This window comes from Zeus faber, assembly GCF_960531495.2.
Source record: "Zeus faber genome assembly, chromosome: 5".
NCBI classification, from domain to species: Eukaryota; Metazoa; Chordata; class Actinopteri; order Zeiformes; family Zeidae; genus Zeus; species Zeus faber.
This window is the reverse complement of record NC_137192.1, coordinates 12,526,997-12,549,245: the sequence shown is the minus strand read 5'-3', so window position 1 is coordinate 12,549,245 and position 22,249 is coordinate 12,526,997. Positions and strand designations below refer to the sequence as shown.

Genomic DNA, 22,249 nt, shown 5'->3' with positions numbered 1-22,249 from the left:
GGTTGGTTGGGTGGTGGGGTATGCAGTGTGCATGGGAGGGTGGATGCACCTGTATGGAACATGCAGTGCATGCACACTGAGGGACCTAAGAGGGGGCACCTTTAACAGATCTCGCTTAGGGCTCCAAAAAACGTTAGGGCTGGCCCCGGGAGGAGGCCTAAACCAATGCAAAGGAATACAAGGGCTTAAAATCTATTAAAATAAGTCCAAAAGGGTCCATGAAAATTTGAATATTTGAAGATGAAAACAATTACCTGCCAGATTACAGCATGCAAATATGTCTTGCATATCAGCAATGGAAGCACTTATGTATGGTTACAGACACCAACACACACAGTCCATGTTTAGGTCATTTGTAGTTAAGGTGCTCAAGGAAGTACACTGTGCCAGACCCGCCCGGTCTGTTTGACGGTCACGTCTGGCCCACGTCAAACACAAGAACATCCCCCCCCCCACTCATAGTTTTCAGTGCTGACACTTTCACAGAGAGAACACATCCATCATGGTTTCCACATGTGTATGCATGTGTGTGTGTGTGTGTGTGTGTGTGTGTGTGTGGGAAGGGTACATGTGTGTGGCGGACCAAGGGGCGTAGTCAAGCACCGGCTGCAGAAAACACCACGGTTCCCTTTCCCACGACCGCCAGGCTGTCTCAAATCGGACAAATAGGCAAAGATGATGATGGTGATGACAATGATGATGATGATGATGATTATGATAATAATAATAATAATAATAATATTAATGATAATAATAATAATAATAAGGAGGGCGCAGAAGGAATGGCGTTCTGCTCTGTCTCCCGGTCAGCTGTCGAGCACGTGCGCCGATCCCCCTCTGCAAGACAGACAAACATTAAGAAAGCTCCCTGCCTGGAGTCGGACCAGTCAGTGCCGCGCAGGCGCTGATTAGGCCGCTTCGAGGCAGCTTGGCGGCCGCAGGAAAGGGAACTGTTGCTGTCTGCAGCCGGTACTTGATCACGCCCCTTGGTCCGCCACAATGTGTTTGTATTGAGTCAGTGGGTGTGTGTATATACAGTCAGTGCATGTGGTTGGCAGGTGTTTGGTACTTCATCATTTGACACATTGACAGATAGATGGCAAACAAACAGACAGACAGACAGACAGACAGACAGACAGACAGTATGAAATATGATATGAAATATGAAAAACAGAGATGGGGAGATTGAACCTCTGAATGCTCGAGCACTTCAGACTTTCCATTTTATAAAAATAATTTATTTAGTTTAACATCCGTACTCTATATACTCCAATATTAAACTAGATTCATCGTCAGGAATAACGACAAAAATAAAATGCATACAATTCACAACACCACCACCACTACCACCACCACCACCACCACCTACAACAACAACAACAACAACAACAACATGCATGAAATCAGGTTCATGAATTTGAAACTTTAAATGATGCGTAGCTTGTGGAGCTAGTGCTGTCAGACAACTTGACGGCACCACGCGCTTCCACGCCCTTATATGGGCCGGACATTTTAAGCAGCCAGTCCGTCCTGCTCCACCTGCTTTGCTGCCTGCTTTGCTGTGTTGCTGCGCTCCCTCCACCTCCCCTGCATCCATCTGTTGAGCTCTGCTCTTCGATCCAATGAGGGATTCCAGCTCATCACTCCTATATTTCTAAAGATGTCTGTGTTTGTTGTTGATCTCACTGGGAGTGTTGAGCAGTAGAGCCCATACGCCCAAAATCAAAGGATGCGAAATAAATAAAGATAATTTTAAAGTAAACCTAAGATTTGTCTGTCAGAAATACTTGTAAAAGTTATAACACGAGTAAAAGAAATTTGATAATAAATTGGCACAAAACCCATACGAGGGGTTACCCATCCATCTAGATATACAGTATATACAGTACATAATCATAGGTATATACCTATATACACACACACACACACACACACACAAGCACGCGCACGCACGCACACACACACATACACATCTACTGTATAGGCACTCATATACTCAGACCATCAACTGTGTCCTGTCTCTCCCTCCTTCCTGATTCCCTCATGTTCAGTTCAGTTCAGTTCAGCTTAGTTCATTGTCATTCAAACATGTTAAAAACATGAAGGAACAACATTAGTTACCCAGGTACAGCGGCGGACGGAATAAATAACGTTTGCAATGTAAAAGCCTAAAAAACTAAAAATAAGGTGCATTAAAAACGAGCCGCATACAGCAGCGACCATTAAAAAGCGCAGTGGACAGACTTTAAGTAACAGAGTTCATAAGCCTCACAGCCTCTGGGAAGAAGCTGCACTTTAGCTGTCCTGGCTTTGAGGCTGCGCAACCTTCTGCCCGAGGGGAGCGGGGTGAACCGTTTGTGTGCCGGGCGAGTCTCACCCAACGAGACCACAACCGTCTGATTTGACCCACGCCGCCCTCTTTCTCCCTCTCTTACTCTCCTTTTTACTGAGCGATTTGGCTCCTTCCACCCCCGCGCTGACGTACACTGGGCCGTAGCGCGCTCATGTGGCACGTAGCGCAGAGCTGAGATGGCAATAAGCTTGCGCGGGTTGGTTGTAGACGCAGCGGGAGAGAACCGCCGCGTGTAGACCCGTCCTTTACAGTCGAGCTGTTCTGGAGAAGAACGCGAACCAGATGATCCTTCTCCTCCCAAAGTGCTCCACCCGGTAAACGTACATTCTACGGAAGAGTTATTAGTCTGCGGTATTCAAGCGCCGCGTCCTCCCTGTAAAGTCGCTCGCTCCGCCATTGAAAGCAAGTGAGGAGTCGGGCGCCGCGTCGGTTATTGTTCAGCGTCCTCGATTCGTGAAAGCTCACGATTCAGCAAATCCGCGCCAACGCATTTCATGGTCTTGAAATGTGCTTTGCTTTGAAGACCCGTGTGCATGTAGTAACTGTATGAAAAACACGTCGACGAGTTATCCTCTCATTGTTACGACAAATCGCACTGTGGAAAAAAGTTCTGTCGCACAAAGATCAGACCTCTGCTCGAATCTCAGCTTTAGGTTCAACGTATGACAATGTTCACGTGCACTTATGTATTGAAAATGAATTATTGATTTATTTAACTTAGACATTGACTGTGAAGAGTGCCATTAGCCTGAAGTTGACTTTTTAATGTCCTGTTTATCGTAACCCATAAGGAACTGATGATGATTTTGTTTTTTTGTATTTATTTTGATTTTGTCCTTTGTTTTGTGGTTTGTGTTTGTTAGTCATTGGGCGTCAATCCAGTGTCTTCCCCACATGAAGGCAATGAACCGAGTGAACACAAACCAAGACGGAAAAAGAGGCACTCCCTGGTTCTTAATGAGTTTCATGGGGCCGTCCCTTGAAGTCACTGATTAGCGTTTGGGCAGCGGGCGGCCAGGCAGGGAAATGCTGTTGCCTCACAGCAGCACGGAGCTGGGTTTGATTCCCGTCTCAGCTCCTGTCTGCGTGCAGTTTGTACGTTTCAACTCTGTTTTTGGACGGGTTTCCCATGGGTGCAGGTGCGGATGATGGCATGTGCAGTGACCCACTGATGTCCTCAACAATAAGGCTGCAAGTAACAATATTTTTTACAATCAGCATTACTTTTTTCATCTGATCGACAACATTGCTTTAGATTGGTGATTCCCAGAGTTCTCAGAGGGGTCATGAGGTTGGACGAGGTTTTCTGAACAAAATCCATGGCTAAATATTATAATGTATTACCATCAAAACCTTGATCCCTCTACCAATGCAAATAGAATCAAATCACACAAAAATGACGCTGGAAAATGTATTGCATCCTTTAATAAGGGGGTCTCAGACTTAAGCCGGTTTGATTTAGAAGTTCTCTCGGGGAAAAAATGTTGGGAACCCTGATTGATTTGGATTATTGGATAATAATAACGAGGCGGCAGGGTACAACGTGAGGGTTGGTGCTCATGACAAGTTACTGGAACCCAAACTGCCATATGATACACACAGCACCGTTTCAAAGGTTTTAATGGAGCAAAGATAGGAATTTGTAAACAGCAGGTTTTGACAAGATAACCTTTATTTGTCATTGTACAAGTTGGCAACAATGAAATGAACCCTCTGCATTTGACCAATCCTATACAGTACATAGGAGCAGTGGGTGGCTGCAGCGCAGCACAGCTGCAAAGGACCCAGGACAGCTGGGACTTGAACCCAGGACCCCTCTTGCTTTGGGGCAACAGTGCTAAACCACTGAGCCACCGCGTGGCATGAATTACTTTATCTTAATCTAGTCAATTGGATTATTGTGTTAATTAATTTATGCGCCCTCACCGCCTTAGTTCCATAGTGAGATATGATACGCCAGCTGAACAGAACAGCTCGAAATCTCAACAGCTACTGAGGGAACGGTGGACTGACCGGCACTGATCTACACGATTCGCAAACCACCACCACTTTATCATGATCAAACAACTGTCCCTTATTGTACCATTAAAGATGAAACTATATAATGATCAAATTGATTTCCCTCAGATTCCGCTGTAGGGACGGGGGCCCAGATTTTCCTCTTAGACCGAGCTTTCCTCTAAATCACGCGACTGTCAGAGCATTCTTCGAGCAGCCTCCCTGCCTCAGTGTCCTTCTACGCTTTTCACTCCACTCTTAAATTCCCCTTTTTTCTATGACTCTGAGTCAGACTGACTCTGCAAAACACACAACTGGAGCGAGCTCAGCGTTCACAGCCTGAGCACTCAAGCTGAGATCCAAAGTATCTCTTGGACGGCCGTTCACGGCAAAGTCTCATCAGACGTCGTCTTAACCAGGAACACAGGACACAAACGGACGTAGAAGGACACAAACGGACGTAGAAAAGACAACGACGTGAGTTAAAGTGTGTCGCAAACCGCGGAAGACAGCGCCGGAGCTGAGCGGATAAAATCACAGCTGCGGACAGAAAAGGGCTTTCTTTGTGTTGAAACGGTTCCAATCGTCCGACTCCCAAACTGAAGATGAGGCCCTTCACCACCGTCACTGATGGCACACACGGAGCGGAGGTCCCCAGACGACGCATAATCAGCCCGATCTGAATGGATCCAACAGACGCCAGGTGTCGGAAACGTGGACCCCGCGTAGTGTGTGCGGTGAGAGCCGGGTGAAGCCAACAAAGCACCCGAGAAAATTTGTGCCAGCCAGAATACCTGATTCAAGATACTTTTTGGAATGATGGAAAAATGAGTATTTTTTGCAAATGACGCGTTCTGGTGGGAAATTTTCTAAACGGTTGGACTGCATACATTTCAAGCGGTGCCCCGCACCACGGGCTGCGATGCCTGGTCGGGCGTTCACGACCTCTCTGTAAGAAATGAACGGCTCAGCGCTGCCGCGTCTGCCGTTTTTCCGGCGCAAATGACACGCGAAGCTCTTTATGCAGCAGGCAACATTTACTTAATACCCGGTTCTTCTAATTACACCGCAGGCCGCAGTTTACTCTGCCCAGCATCGTAAGCAGGCGGCGGCCGCAAAACCTCCATGCCCAAATCACAACCAGGCCTTAACGTGGAAGCCCCGGCTTCCACCGACGCGCCACCGAAAGGATTCCGCTGCGGTCGACCGAACGGGGGAGGAAGAGGAATGGAACCCTTGAATCTTGACTCAAACAACTCTGTTCAACCAAGTTCGTTTTGTGGAAGGGAGTAAGCGAAACATTATATTTGGATGTAAATCTCCGTAATATGAATTCCCACTAATTACAAATCAAACTGGTGTCATTTAAATATGAATAAAGGCCTTTAAAGGGAAGCGGGGGAGGGGGGAGGGAGCACATAAATTTGCTGTGACAACAGCTTTAGCGTGTTTCCAGCTGGCGGAATGTAGGTATTTGAAAAACTTTGCCCATTATCCTTTAGCCTTTACAATGTGCTATGAATTATGTACAAGGGTTTTCATCTTTATTTAGAAGGCCGACGATGGTTTTTAAGTCCCATAACATTTGATTCAAGTTTCTCCAAATGGTTTGGCAGTGGTGTTGTCTAATGCGTCCCCAAAGGGCTGGAAAGATTGTGAAAGACGGAGCAGGAGTTCCCAAACGTCCACCATATGAACCGAGCGAGTCCGATTTTGACCCCAGGCGCGATGCAGAGGGGGCCCGCGCGTACGTCCCGCCCCGGGTGGCGCCTCGCTCGGCGAGAAACAGGGGCACTCGCTCGGGACAGCGGTCGGGTTGGGGCGCGCGGAAAAAAAAAACATCCACCGAGACAACCTGAGCAGAGGGGAGAGTAAATAAATAAAGTAAATGACAGATACCCGGCAACAGGGACGACTTCGAAAAATCGCAGAAACTGGAGAAAAGTGGGACCTTTCCGTTTGACGCGCCCCCTTTACCTTCCTTCAAACCACTCGGATCTGTTTCATTACAGTTTGCGCTTAATCCAGCGAATAAAACCCCAATCCCCAGTCTCCTCGTGAAGAACCGGGGAGTACAGTTGTAATTGAGTTCAGGGTGAAATCCGTCAACTTTTGAATCCCCGGTTTGTTTGAACCACAGCGCGAATCTGTTTCACCCTTTTCCGAGCCGATTATACATTTTGTCGAGCGGAATGCAATAAGTTCTGGATCCCGGCGAATTTGAATAAAATGGAATTACTCGCGGGCGTCAATTTCGATTCCGCCCCCCGAAAGAAATGCGTCTGATGTCAAAAGAAACGGGGAGAGAGAGAGAGAGAGAGAGAGGGATGGAACACAGATGGAAGGAGGAAGGTGCGAAATGACACGGGGAAATAGGTCGAGTCGGCCACTTGATACCGCACACACCTGGTGTGAATATCCCCCCCCCCCGCCCGCCGTTCCCCCGCCGCCGCCCAAGATCTCCCAAGTGTCGACAGATTCACAAGAATAAATAAATAAAATTAGTTTTGGTGTCGCACCGTGGAAGTATCTGGTTTGCGTAAATCAAAGTCGTTCCCGCCGAATCCTCCACACCCGGACGGGGCGTCACACGGAGGCTTTTACGGAAATGGGCAGATAGAAAGCCACGACGGCATGATTAAAGGGTTAGGGTTACAAGCACGACGTACGACACGATGAAAATAGTTTAGAGAAGTAAGCGAGGCAGGAGAAGGCAGCGTGGAGGGTTTCTTTTTTTTCTTTTCTTCTATTTTTTTTTTTTAGGGGGGGGGGGGGGGGGGGCGACCAATGTGGAACCACTTAAGACCCCGAACGCACCCCATAAAGGGTTAAAGATGGCCAGGGGATAAGTGCCGCTCGTTTCTCGCAAATTTGACGGTGGTAGTTAAATGGTGCGCTCCTCTTGCTCCCAGTCCAGAACCTCCAGCACCTCCTCCTCGCGGGCCCCCAGACCCGCTTCCTCCGTCCTCGCCTCCGCATCTTGGCCCCTGGCAAGCGGTAGAACGTGGAAGGCTCTTCTGCCCCTGGACCTACGAGACCCTCCTCCTCCTCCTCCTCCTCCTCCTCCCCCCCTCCCCCCCCCCATTCACCTCCCATCCGTTCTTTTTTCTCCTCGAACCATCTCCTGGCCCCCGCCTCCTTTGGAGCCAAAAGCTCTCGCGCCGCCAACCCTGGAGTCCTCTCGGATGCTCTCGGCCCCGAGGCGCTGGCCCTGAGGCGGGCGCTCGCCAGCAGCCCAGATGCATTTGCGACTTTTTGCCCTTTTGACGACCTCGGTGTGCGCTGCGATCAGGATGGGCTCCGGCCTCGTGCGGAAACTGAGCGGTGAGTTTGGTGAAATTTTGTCTGATGGTGGTGTGATGGTTCATGTTTGTGGTCCGGGCTTTTGAGCGAGTGTGTTTGTGTTCGGGCCACAAATTTGTAGATGTATTCTTTTGAAGATGAACTGAATGAGAAAAATATTCCAGCGAGCTTTGCCTTCAAGAAATTCCGTTTGTATTAAAGTGGGCAGTGAATTTATTATGATCTACCCAAAACGTACGCCCTTACCTCTCTACCTATTTAAATATGAAATATGAAATACGTCGTGTACATATGACCTGAAATAAACCGACTTAGCTGATACTGATACTGATGATGACAACTTTTTCTATAAAAGGAATTTGACGCCGTGAAAACATCTCAACTAGAAATGTAAAAATTCTGTATGATAAAACTACTTTCCCACCCAAAAAAACACAAATAAAAGCAGTTCTCCTTATTGCTGTAAACGGGCCACCGTATGTAGCAGTAACAATATTAAATGACCCTCAATGTTTGCCAATCTACTTCCAGAGCGGATTGAGGCGCAGGACTGCCATGTACAGGATACATAGAGTCCTGCGCTGCATTCCAGTCCCCATCCATCCAGCTCCTGTTGAAATAATGTTCAGGATAGCTTGTCCAACGTGTGGACAAGTACGTAAGTCGTAAATAACAGAACCCTTGGCCCAATGAAAAGTTGAGCAACCAGACAAGTTGTAACACGTGCCATGAACACTGGACAGCAGGTCCAAACACCTGATACAACAGCGTGTTCACCTTAAAGGAGACCTATTATGCTGCTTTCTACACAGGTTAATGCAGCGGTACCTCCACTTACGACTGCATCTACTTACGACTAATCCAGGATAGGAGCAGCGATAGTCGCGAAAGTTTGTATCGACTTGCGACCGACTGCTCCAAGATACGAGCGTGGAAATTTGCAGTCGGCGCGTCGGCGGCCAGTCAGCAGCCAGTCAGCAGTCAGTCAGCAGTCAGTCAGCAGCCAGTCAGCAGCCAGTCAGCAGCCAGTCAGCAGCCAGTCAGCAGTCAGTCAGCAGCCAGTCAGCAGTCAGTCAGCGGGTGACCTACATCATGGGTGCACGTAGTTCGTGGCTAATCCATATTTTTTTCATCTTTACTGTGTTTGTGCTGTGTATTTCGTTAATTTTAACCCGTCATGATTTCATAATTCATATGTGAAAAGCTGCTTCGACATACGACTGTTTCAACATACGACCGTTCTTATAGAACGAATTACAGTCGTAAGTCGAGGTACCACTGTATAGGTCTCCCCAAAGCATATTTTTGAGGGGGTTTTTTTTGTTGTTTTTTTTCCTGCAAATACCACTCAGATTATGCATTTCAACCACTGTGACACGCCTCTCAACCCGAAGTGTTTCAGTGTGTGCCACTTTAATTGTCAATGAGCCGTCGAGCCCCTCGTTCTGAGCCAATGGGGTTTGAGCTTTACTCCGTTTTATTTACTCTGTAAACTTACACTGATTTCACCTTATCAGTAGCCTAAAATCTGTTTCTGGAGCGGATGACCTTATAAAGAAATGGGGCACGGGCTGACGTCAGCTCGTGCAGAAAGTGGGGAAAAAAAACCTTTAGAAACGGAGCGTTGAGAGCGGTCGGAAGCCTGAGTGTTTTGTTCACAGCGATTCCTTTGTCATGACTTTACCTCTATATTTGACACTTTGTCCACGTCTTATATGAACATCCCGCATTGTACCATTATATGGATGACAGAAAGTAAGGAAACGCCGAACAGGCCCCATTTAAATCACTAAAACATTGAATAAAAAACACCGATTCTCCATCTTCTAATGAAGAACCTGGGAGTCAGGTCGTAAATGAGTGAAAACACAAAACACAACGTGAGTCTGTTTCACTAATTCCCCTTTTTGGAGCCCATTGTTTATTTGGTGAAGTGGAACGCAACAAGTCCCTTTATTAGGGATCCCCAGTCAATTTGAACATATCAAATGGCTTGTGAACATCAATAATATTCCGCCCATTCCGCCCGAAATTAGACACGACCTGCGCTTTAAACAACTACGGGGAGCAACTGCAGGCAGTAACAGGCGTTTTAATGAACCAGGTGCATCCAACAGTGTCACAGTATGGTCAAGTATGGACTCTATATATATCCTACGGAATGAAAGAAGCGTGCTTCCAGATCCAGATTATGTTCAGGGAAATCCGCCCCAAAAAAAAAAATGAACCTCGCAGCGTGTGAGTGAGCCGGGGGTTCACGTCCCCGTCCCCGTGTTCTCCGCATTCCTGCCGAACCCCACCACAGGCGTTTGGGGATGATTACAGGGGTTATACGGGGCAATTAAGTGTCGAGTTGCACCGTTTCATACTAACAGGTTGTGACAGCAGGATAACGGAGGAATCTAGTCAGTCAGAACGACGGTATTATTTTATTTTTTTTCTTAGCGAAAACAGAGGAACATTTGAGGAGTTCTGGGAAGGTCCTGATGTTGTCAGGTTCCAGTTCCTGGAATAGGATTTTGTCCTTTCAAAGCCCTGCAATAACATTTCTGCCTGGGAATACATCTTAGACAATAAACAGTATACATTCTATCTATGAGAATGATATGAATTCAAGAGAAAGTGTTCACACAGGAACGCCAGTGTAACCTTAACTATTGCTTTAAAAGAGCACACGTGCAAACCTCGTACAAATAAATGGCCATTAACATAAAACATATATATTGTGAGGATTATATTGAGGATTATTTGACAATTGCTTATAATTGAGACCAAAAATTCAGGAGTAAATCCATTTGAAAATATACTTGCTGAGGGACGCTCGTGATCTTGATGACGATGTCTGCATTTAGTTTTGTTTGTTCGCTGTTAATATCATTAGCATGTGAATGCCTTCTGTTCATTGTGAAACACTTTGCATCCCCGGTGGTGTATGAAAGGCGCTGGTACCAGGTCGCACAGTTGGATAATCTGTAAAACGTTGTTGCCTAGTTTTGCTCAGATGTCTGATTATGACAGTTTCAGTTTCTAAACATGCAGGGGTATTCTGTTCTTAATATTAATATTATTATTATTATTATTATTATTAATAATAATAATAATAATAATAATAATAATAATAATAATAATAATAATAATAATAATAATAATTTAAACGTATCAAAAGTGGCTTGACAAACCAGACCGCACAGCATGGACGCGACCATTAATGCCGAGCCCTGAATTCCACGTTTTCAACCAAGGACTCTTATACGAGAGGAAATAAGCCAAGGACCCCCTCACATATGTCCCAAAAAATAATTTGATATGAGGCCTTTTTCTCCCACTACTACATGTGGAAAAACATTGAAGGGAAATGTATTGGAAATATTTGTATCGTGGCATTTAAGAAAAAAAATGCAGCATATAAAAACAATGTCTTCAATGGAATAAACATCAATTTAATTGACATAACAGCAACATCGTAGTGACACGGAGGCAGGAGGTGCACACGGCGGGGCATAATAATGTGTGTGGATATTGCATAAAATACATATTATATTTAAAAATGAAAATACGATTTTGATGACAATTTAATGTTTTGGGGGTTTTTCTTCCCAAAAACTTTTCAAAGACCCCCTGGCTAAGGACCCCTCTCTCTAAGACCCCCCCCCCACCCCACACACACACACACACACACACACACACGTATACGCACACACGCACACATACACTTTGCCATTTCTCCCCCCCACCCTCTCTCTCCCTTTCTCTCTCTCTCTCTCTGAAGAGCAATGTTTGCGATTCATTCAGACAAGGGGATATAATGAACCAAGGCAGATCCTAAAAGAAAAGACGGAGCCGTTTCCCGCCAGTAAAACCCTGAAGGCTCCGTCGCCCGAAGGCAGTAAATCAGGTCCTGTGGAGAGCGAGGCCGGGGAGGAGAACGGGTCGTGACAGCCGCTGCCTGGCGGCTCTTTACGGCACGCGGGGTCAGATGTTGCCGCGAGGCGTGGGAGCCCCGTCCGCTGCCTCCATCCATCACTTCATCTGGAAAGATTTACCTTCCTCCTCTCACTCTTCCACCACATCCTCCTCTTCCTCTCCTCCGCCTCCTTCTCTGGCCTGGATCTCCTGTGCTTGCTGCCTGTCTCCCTCCGTGATGTGTCCATCTCCATCCCTCTCTCTCTCTCTCTCTCTCTCTCTCTCTCCGTCTCTCAATTCAATTCAATTCGATTCTAATTTGCTTTATTGACATGACAAGACCTCTTACATTGCATGTCACGCAACATATAGAAAATATATTCAGACAATAATGAAATTAATAAATACATAAATAAAAAAATAATGATGGTAAATAACAATGACAATAATAAGTAAAAAAGACAATAAAAATAGACAAAATCAATAAAACAAATAAATATAGTAAAATAAAGGTGAGGAACAGATCACATGAAGGTGTGTACAGTAGGTGAGTTGCCAGTCAGTGTCCCTCCATCTCTAACATGCTCCATGTATTTGGCACTCTGCTCTTTCTCCTAAAACGCGGGGCATTTTTTACAATTGTACTGAATGTAGTGTTCTAGTCCTCTCTGATGTGCTGATATTATTGGCAGCTTGTGAGAAAGTGCAGCTCTGTCCCCACGTCTCCTCAGCTGCGGTGGGAGCGCAGCCTGGCCTCTCAGGGTTGCCAGGTCTGACGGTGTCGGGCTGCGGTGGGAGCACAGCCGGACCTCTCAGGGTTGCCAGGTCTGACAGTGTCGGGCTGCGGCTGGAGCGCAGCGTGGCCTCTCTGCATTGCCAGGTATGACGGTGTCGGGCTGCGGAGGGAGGACAGCCTGGCCCCTCTGGGTTGCCAGGTCGGACCGTAGCACCCCTTTTCCACGGCCGGACTGTGCTCATTGTGTCTCTAGATCATCCTGTTTTTTTCGTGGTCCGTGGTCAGATATCCTGCAGATGGTGTACCATCTATTTAGGGTATTTATGGCCAGCAGGTCTCTCCAATAGGTTTCATAATTGACTTTGGGTTTGAGTTGGGTTTGGACGATCTCGCTCCCTCCTGCAAAAGGCAGCTGGCGATCCCTGTAGAAACCCCCTGTTGATAAAGGGACAGGCGGACACCTGGATCCTAGCACAGGGCGGGGCTGTTTGTTTTGTACACAGTGTGACAGGTTGAGGGGTTTGTTTGATTTGTTGTCGGGTTGGTTTCAGGACTCTTGACGTTTTAATAAATTTGCTTTCTGTACCGTCCAAGCCGGCCGCATGTAAGAGCTGGACCGGAGTGGATGTTGAAAGGGCTGCGGAGCGCTGCATCAGGGTGGACTTTAGCTTGTTTATATTTATGGACAATTTGGAGGCTTTCATGAGAATTTGGTGAATGGAGGAGCTTTTGTGTTCCATACATCTGTTATCTTACCGTCTGTTGTTGTACCGTCTGCTGGCTTCCGTCTGTTGGCTCACCGTCTGTTATCTTTCCGTCTGTTGTTGTACCGTCTGCTGGCTTCCGTCTGTTGGCTCACCGTCTGTTATCTTTCCGTCTGTTGTTGTACCGTCTGCTGGCTTCCGTCTGTTGGCTCACCGTGTGTTATCTTTCCGTCTGTTGGCTTACCATCTGTTGGTTCACCGTCTGTTGGCTTAACGTCTGTTATCTTACCGTCTGTTATCGTACCATCTGTTACTTTACCGTCTGTTATCTTACCATCTGTTGTTGTACCGTCTGCTGGCTTCCGTCTGTTGGCTTAACGTCTGTTATCTTACCGTCTGTTATCGTACCATCTGTTACTTTACCGTCTGTTATCTTACCGTCTGTTGGCTTACCATCTGTTGGCTCACAGTCTGTTATCTTACTGTCTGTTATCTTACCATCTGTTGGTTCACCGTCTTAACTTCTGTCATCTTGCCGTCTGTTATCTTTCTGTTATTTTACTGTTTATTATTTTACTGTCCGTTATCTTACCGTCTGTCCTCTTGTCTGTCTATCTGCCCTCCTGTCTCTCTGTCATCCTGTCCGTCTGTCCACCATCCTGTCTGTCCATCATCCTGTCTGTCCTTCTGTAATTCTGTCCATCTGTCTGTCCTCCTTTCTGTTTGTCCTCCTGTCTGTCCATCATCCTGTCTGTCCTCCTGACTGTCACAATGTCTGTCCTTCAGCCAGCCTGTCTGTCCACCCGTCTGTCTTCCTGTCTGTCCTTCTGTCTGTCACCCTGTAATTCTGTCCTCCTGTCTGTCTGCCCTCCTGTCTGTCCATCTTCCTGTCTGTCCTTCATCCTGTCTCTCTGTCATTCTGCCTCTCTGTCCATCATGCTGTCTGTCCTCCTGTCTGTCTTTCTGTCTGTCCTCCTGTCTGTCACCCTGTATCTCTGTCCTCCTGTCTGTCGTCCTGCCTGTCATCCTGTCCGTCCTTCATCCTGTCCGTCTGTCCTCCTGTCTGTTTGTTTTTCTTTCTGTCTGTCATTCTGTCTGTCATCCTGTCTATCCTCCTGCCTGTTTGTTGTCTTGTCTGTCTGTCCATCATCTTGTCTCTCCTCCTGTCTGTCCTCCTGTCTGTCCCCCATCCTTTCTGTCCATCATCCTGTCTGTCCTCCTGTCCATCTATCCTCCTGTCTGTCTTTCCTCCTCTCTGTCCTTTATCCTGTCTGTCCTTCTGTAATTCTGTCCCCCTGTCTGCCTGTCCTCCTGTCCATCCATCTTCCTGTCTGTCCTCCTGACTGTCACAATGTCTGTCCTTCAGCCAGCCTGTCTGTCCACCTGGCTGTCTTCCTGTCTGTCCTTCTGTCTGTCACCCGGTAATTCTGTCCCCCTGTCTGCCTGTCCTCCTGTCCGTCCATCTTCCTGTCTGTCCTCCTGACTGTCACAATGTCTGTCCTTCAGCCAGCCTGTCTGTCCACCTGTCTGTCTTCCTGTCTGTCCTTCTGTCTGTCACCCGGTAATTCTGTCCCCCTGTCTGCCTGTCCTCCTGTCCGTCCATCTTCCTGTCTGTCCTTCAGCCAGCCTGTCTGTCCACCTGTCTGTCTTCCTGTCTGTCCTTCTGTCTGTCACCCTGTAATTCTGTCCCCCTGCCTGCCTGTCCTCCTGTCCGTCCATCTTCCTGTCTGTCCTCCTGACTGTCACAATGTCTGTCCTTCAGCCAGCCTGTCTGTCTTCCTGTCTGTCCTTCTGTCTGTCACCCGGTAATTCTGTCCCCCTGTCTGCCTGTCCTCCTGTCTTTTGATCAGTTGGACCCAATGTAGAGACATCTTGGTCTCCATGTGAAATGTAAACAGTTTAACTGGACGTCGTTGGATTTTGTCTTTTCTCGCGGCGTGAGCTCCACGAGCTGCACATGCACACGCGTGTGATCGCGGAATCCACATCTTGGATTGTTTTGGCACGTCAACCCCATGAGCACCTTGTTCTCATTTAATGTCACATGATGGTGCATTGTGGGTAGGTTTTTGATCCGGCCGCAGGAGCCGCGGCTGCCGTGCGTCGGCGCGAAGCGGCGCCGCGCCGCCCGCCGCGTGGCCCGGCTTCAGCGGTGACTTTCAAAAACACCAACAGCAAACGAGGAGGAGAGACGCTCACGTCGTCCGTCCAGGGTCGGAGTGGGAAAATAATGACGATCGCGTCTCGTGCCAACGAGGCTCCAGCGCACGTTCATTTCCTTGTTTGACGCCACACGGAAATTGCTTAATGAGCGGGTAGAATCACTCTTTTTTTAATTATAATGAAAATATACAGCTTACACTTACGTTTATGTCTCAAACAAACATATTCTGAAAATAGACGAATAATGGCAGTTGTAATATTGTTATAAAAAATCATTTATACTGTATATTTTTCTAGTGGTTTATTTTTGAAGATCTAATTTTACATGCTTTTTTTTTTTCAACATGTTATGGTTATAACTCATCCAATTCAGATTTGTGTCATTAAGATTCCAAGGCAGTCTCCCTCTCTCTCTCTCTCTCTCCCTCTCTCTCCCATCTCCATGTGAACCCTGTGTTTTTTGGGGTGGGGGCTCCCCCGGCGCAGCCCCGGAGGACCGCGTGACACCTGGTGCTTGTTAAAAACCTGGAGCGATCCTGCGCGAGGTCAGGGGTCAGCGTTTACCGCTACCCTAACCTGCTGCCTCCTCCACAAAGCCGCTTGAGCCCAAAGATCGACTGCACGTGTTCGGGGAGACGGTTTGTCAAGCCGCGGCTCCGCCCCCCCCCCCCAGACGGGACGGGGGGAGCGGCAGCACGGGTCACAAATCTTTAACCTTCAGGAACTGTTGGGAGGCCGCTCCGTTCCCCGCAGATCTATCTTTTACGACAGTGGAACGCTGAAAAAAAAGATCGCTATGTTTGCGTTACATTATTATTACACAATGTTATATTAATAGTATTACACATTTAACGAGCACATTTACAGGTTTTCAGTTGTATTATGACACCAGAACAAACATGGACGCCGCACGGCTCGCTACTCTGGTTGTTTGTGCAGCGAACCTGCAGCGCTGACATTCTACACCGATCACACCCTCATGAGTCTGACACTATTCTACAAGAGGCTCCTCCATTACGGAAGTCCACACACACACACACACACACGCACACACACTTCCGGCTTTCTTTGGTTTCGTCTCCGTGCAGGAACACCTTCTCATTGGCTGTTGAAAATCATTCAATCAAACATGTTTCATCAACATGTTTGATTGAATGGTGTCTGGGACTGGGATCGTATAGAGACAGATTCTTTCGCTCACACAAATATCTATGAGAGCTACCACTCTACTGCGCAATTACCCCATGCTACCCTGTACTAGCCTGTACTACCCTGGTCCACCCTATACTACCCTGTACTACCCAGGACCACCCTGTACTACCCTTTACTACCTGGGACCACCCTGTCCTACCCTGTACTACCCTGTACTACCCGAGACCATCCTGTTCTACCCTGGACTACCCTGTACTAACTGAGACCACCTTGTACTACCCTGGACTACCCTGTACCACTTTGTACTAACCTGGATACGGTGACCAGACGTCCCAAATTACCCGGGACTGTCCCAGTTTCGGACCACGCTATACTACCCTGGACCACCCCGTACTACCCTGTACTACTCTGGACTACACTGCACCACCCTGTACTACTCTGTACTATCCTGTACTACCCTGGACCACCCTGTACTACCCTGGACTACCCTGGACCACCCTGGACTACCCTGTACAACCCTGTACTACCCTGTACTACCCTAAACCACCCTGTACTACCCTGGACTACTCTGTACTACCCTGTACTACCCTGGACCACCCTTTACTACCCTGGACCACCCTGTACTACCCTGTACTACCCTGTACTACCCTGTACTACCCTGGGCCACCCTATACTACCCTGGACCACCCCGTTCTACCCTGTAATACTCTGGACTACACTGCACCACCCTGTACTACTCTGTACTACCCTGTACTACCCTGGACCACTCTGTACTACCCTGGACCACCCTGTACTACCCTGGACTACCCTGGACCACCCTGGACTACCCCGTACCACCCTGTACTACCCTGTACTACCCTGGACCACCCTGTACTACCCTAGACCATCCTGTACTACCCCGTACCACCCTGTACTACCCTGTACTACCCTGGACCACCCTGTACTACCCTGGACTACCCTGTACCACTTTGTACTAACCTGGATACGGTGACCAGACGTCCTGATTTGTCCGGGACTGTCCCAGTTTCGAGCTGTGTGTCCTGAGTCCCGACATATATCTGTAAGAAACTAAAATGTCCCAGTTTTCGACATTTACTTTCAAATTATTCCGGTTTTTGGCAATTAAACAATTAAAATTGATAATAATAATGTTATACTTGTTTTCAACAGTTACATATATTAAATACTGAATACAGGCAAGCAGAAAAGAGTGTCCATGAAGATCCCACCAGAGAAGCGGGCATCGTCATCAACACAAAATCAATCAAAAGCCGAGTTATATAAACCATCTTAAATGCAGCTACATTCGGATCTATTTGTGATGATACCTACGATGCAACCCTACAGCACCCTAAAAAACATGCTGAGCTTCACAGCAGCGCAGACAGAGTCTGGATAGAAATACGACACATTTCAGTTTCACCAGTAGTAAGCCAATGCCCCCTAAATGTGCATTCAAAATGGCGTATGTATGACACTTTGTCATCCAGGCACTTTATTAACTGAGTAAAAACATCTTCTCCGACATACGACAGCCACATCGCTGCTCCACTTCCTTTCAGCTCATTGTCATGATGATGCTGCATACAAACTTTTACTGGCGTCTTGTACTCACATACTACTTGGGGCACACACTAGACCTACTGAACAGCCATTTGGCGTGCTCAGTAGCACGCAGAGTTACACTCTCCCGGAGGATTTCCCCGGGTCTTATGCGGATCAAGGAGCAAACGGCGAGGTTTTACGGTTATTACACATTTAGACTAACTCCGGATCAGTGCAAAGCTGAATCACACCATCACAAAAAGGCTTTTAGTTACGATGCGTCACTCAGAAGACGCTTTTAACCAAATTAATATTTATGATATGAGACAATGAAATACAACTATAGAAATATTTTATTTGGATGATGAAAAAAAATTGTGAAATAAAAGAATAACGACAGTAAATAAGAGACAAACAGATAAACAGGAAAAAATAGGAAAAACTGACAATATGTAAAGAGGTAACATACAAAATAAGGCTGGAAATTTTCAATTTGAAGGATATTTTCCATTAAATGACAATTTTTCAAAACTTTCTCATAGAAACATTATAGAAATGCTGAGGTTAAATATAAAAATTGTGAATATTAGGAGCAGCCTATGGATATGACAGTCAGGGTCCAAGTGACATATGAGGCTCTATGATAGGATAACACTTTAATAATACCTGTGGGGAAATGCAGCAGCAAATAAAAAGTACAAGTCTAAACAACAACAGAAGTAATATGAAATATATATAACATATGTACACATCCTGGACTTCAGACAAACTGTTGTCAACCAACTCAAGTGGAATTGTCAAATCAAATGACTCTTTTTACTGAGTGACTTGTAAAGAAGGAGTCTCAAAAAAATAGTCTAACCTTTCATCCCTCGTGAATCTCGATCGAGAAAAAATCCCCCTCTGCCCCAGGAAGGATTTCTGCTGTCCGGTGGGCAAGTGGCAGTCATAAACTAAAACTTAGATATGTTTATTTATTTTCCTCATAATAAACAGCATCTATAAATAAATAAGTGTTAATTTGGGGTGTGAAGAAATTTAGCAAATTAAATGTCTTGACATGCTGTCAATATCACTTGAAATATGACAACATGACATGATGCACATTTTATTACTAAGGGTGTCTTCTCAAAATCCATTATTTAATTTTCGATTTAAACATACGTATCTTTATTCAGCACAGACAACTTACTTTTAAAATGACCAGGTCAAAATAATCTACCTGCATTAAAAAATGCTAAATATATTTATTTATAGATATACTGAGTATACTACTGGGAGCAGCCGAAAGTAGAAGAAGAAGAAGAAGAGGATACTGAGTATACTTTATCTATTCAATATATGTTGGCATACCTTGCATCACTGCACGAACCCTTACGGCACAATACAATTACATACATTAATGGTCACTACCTTGCTCTGATGACTTGCACTGAATGGAGTTGGCCAGGGTTGCATAGTCCGGACAGTAGCTGCTGGTAGCCAGCCTCAGGCAGGGTTCGAAATGATCATCAGTCAGGGTGGAACGCTATTTGGACTTTATAATCTTCATGTGGTGAAAAGCTGACTCGCATAAATAAGTAGAGCCAAATAATGCAGTGAAGGAGGTAGCCCATTTCCTCATGTTTGGCTACTTTTCCTCCGTGAGTAAGTTCCAAAACTGTCCATGAGCCCTGGACTTTAGCTGAATGTCAGCCTGTCGTGTCAACATCTCATCCTCCACCGCGGACGACTTCAGGTGAAACAGTGTTGCAATCTTTGATGCGAGTAAATCAACCTCAACATCTTCCCGAAATGGGTAGAACATAAATGTAGCGATTGGCTCGAGTAGAGCAAAGTCTTGAAAGCGTTTGTCAGAGTCTGACAGACAGTTTTCAATCTGCTCCGTGTAGCGCCCACTGTCAAGTTGCGCACACGCCTTCCCTTGGGTCTCAGGCTCTGATGCGAGGTTTTGAAAGTTCCCCAGATCATGGCGCTGCAGCTTTGAGGACATAAGTTGCATTTTTCGTTTGAAAGCATTAACTGAACTGATCATGTTGACCAAGGTTTTGTCTTTTCCTTGCAGCTCTAAATTAAGCTCATTCAACATGTTCGTCAGATCAGTTAAAAATGCCAAGTGTAGCAGCCACTCATCGTCATTAAGTTGCTTGTATTCTGCATTTTGACTGACAAGGAGAAACTCCTTTTTCTCCAGACAGAGCTCTCGAAATCTCTGAGGGAATTTCCCCCTACTAAGCCATCTCATGTCCGTGTGTAGCAAGAGGTCAGAGTAGTTGCAGTCAGCCTCCTCCAGATTTGCCCGGAGCAATCGTCTTTGAGGAGATCTCGCTCGAATAGAACAGGCGATTTTCGTTGCCACATCCATTATCTCTTTCATGTTTAGCATTTTTGCACATAATGCTTGTTTGTGTATTATGCAGTGGTAGTTAAGGAAGTCGGGGAAAGCATCGCCCTCCCTGCACTTGGTAATTAATCCATTCAAGCGGCCCACCATTGTGGGTGCACTGTCCGTGGTGATTGACATCAATTTACTGGACGCTGAGTTTTGTCAATAAAGTTTTGGAAAGACTGAAAAATGTCCTCTCCCCGCGTGTGTTCTTTCATGGGCAGTATTGTTAACAGCTCCTCTTTTACAGTCATATCCATAACCGTCTGAGCGGGTCAGGGCGATAGTGCCGCCGCCCCTTGTGGTCGCCTACGCCGGTGCTCCAGTCGAGAGGCCGCGCTTCAGGACACTCTGACTGACGTCAACTGGGACATGTTCCAATCAAGTTCAAGTGATGTCAGCGAGTTTACGGACGTAGCGTTGAGCTTCGTGGCTACGTTAGCGGACAGCATCGTTCCCACGGTGAAAGTTCGGATATTTCCAAACCAGAAGCCCTGGGTCGATAAACCCTTCGGTTGCGCTCTGAATGCTCGCACGCCTGCTTACAACGACGGTCTTAATGTTGAAATATAGACAATTACAAAGCGGCGTCATACAATCTGCGGAGGATGAAGTGAAGGATGCTAGACGAACGTACAGAGAGACTGTGGAGCCACAGATGGAGCAACAGGACACCAGGCACTTGTGGCAGAGGCTGCGGAATATAACAAACTACAAGAGCAGCTCCTCCCCCGTCACGAGTGTCGACGCCTCCCTCCCAAAGAACTGAACTGCAGTTTGAGTCTGGCAACAGCACCGCTATCTCGCCGGCTATTTGGAGTTACACCGCTGGGGATGAGCGCGCACTCTCAGTGTCTGAGCATGACGTCAGGAGGGCTCTGATGCGGGTGAACACCTCCCTCGCCAACGAACTGAACTCCTTTTATGCGCAGTTTGAGTCTGGCAACAGCACCGCTATCTCGCCGGCTAATTGGAGTTACACCGCTGGGGATGAGCGCGCACTCTCAGTGTTGGAGCATGACGTCAGGAGGGCTCTGATGCGGGTGAACACCACGAAAGATGCGGGCCCAGATGACATATCTGGGCGAGTACTGAAGACCTGTGCTAACCGGCTAGCCCCGGTGCTCACTACAATATTCAACATCTCCCTGGCTGAATCAATGGTCCCGTCCTGCTTCAAGAGGTCCTGTCCCGAAGATAGCCTCACCTGCCTGCCTGAATGACTACCGTCTGGTGGCCCTCACCCCGGTGGTCATGAAGTGTTTGGAGAGGCTGATTAAGGATAATATCTGCACCTCCCTCCCCCGCACCTTGGACCCGTTGCAGTTCGCGTACCAGCAGAACAGATCCACGGATGATGCGGTCTCCCAGGTACTGCACACCACGCTCACGCACCTGGATGGCCGGAAGGGGGCCGATGTGAGATTGCTGTTCATCGATTACAGTTCAGCTTTCAATACCATAGTCCCCACCAGATTGGCTGTCAAGCTGAAGGAGCTCGGAATGAATACTCCGCTGTGTGCCTGGATCCTGGACTTCCTCTCAGCCCGGCCCCAGATGGTTAGGGTGGGGAAGCACATGTCCAGCTCCCTCACTCTGAACACAGGATGCCCCCAAGGCTGCGTCCTCAGCCCCCTACTCCCTGTGCACACATGACCGTGTGGCCAGGTCCAGCTCCAACACCATCATCAAGTTTGCTGACGATACCGTTGTCCTGGGCTTGAGCATCGACGGCGATGAGAAGGCCTACCAAAGGAGGAGACTGACCTGTCACTCTGGTGCCAGGACAACAGCCTCCACCTGAACGTCAGCAAAACTAAGGAGCTGATCGTGGACTTAAGGTGTGAATTACAACCGAGGACGCACGCACCCTTGGTGATAAATGGGACTTCTGTCGACAGGGTGAGCAGCTTCAAGCACCTAGGAGTTCACATCACAGAGGATTTAACATGGACTTTACAAACAGACACACGTGAGAAAGGCGAGGCTGCGTCTTTACCACCTCA

General features: G+C 47.1%; 1 protein-coding gene across 1 annotated transcript in view; it reads left to right on the top strand.

The window, feature by feature from the left end:
* Positions 1-7,590: 7,590 nt before the first annotated feature.
* The window catches only part of rspo4 (R-spondin 4), a gene marked incomplete at both ends in the record, with an annotated part of 36,376 nt that continues 21,717 nt past the window's right edge, over positions 7,591-22,249 (top strand). Inside the window, one exon of the mRNA XM_080000969.1 lies at positions 7,591-7,675. Within this exon, the coding sequence (XP_079857095.1) occupies positions 7,591-7,675 (85 nt within the window). The remainder of the gene's footprint in view (positions 7,676-22,249) is intronic.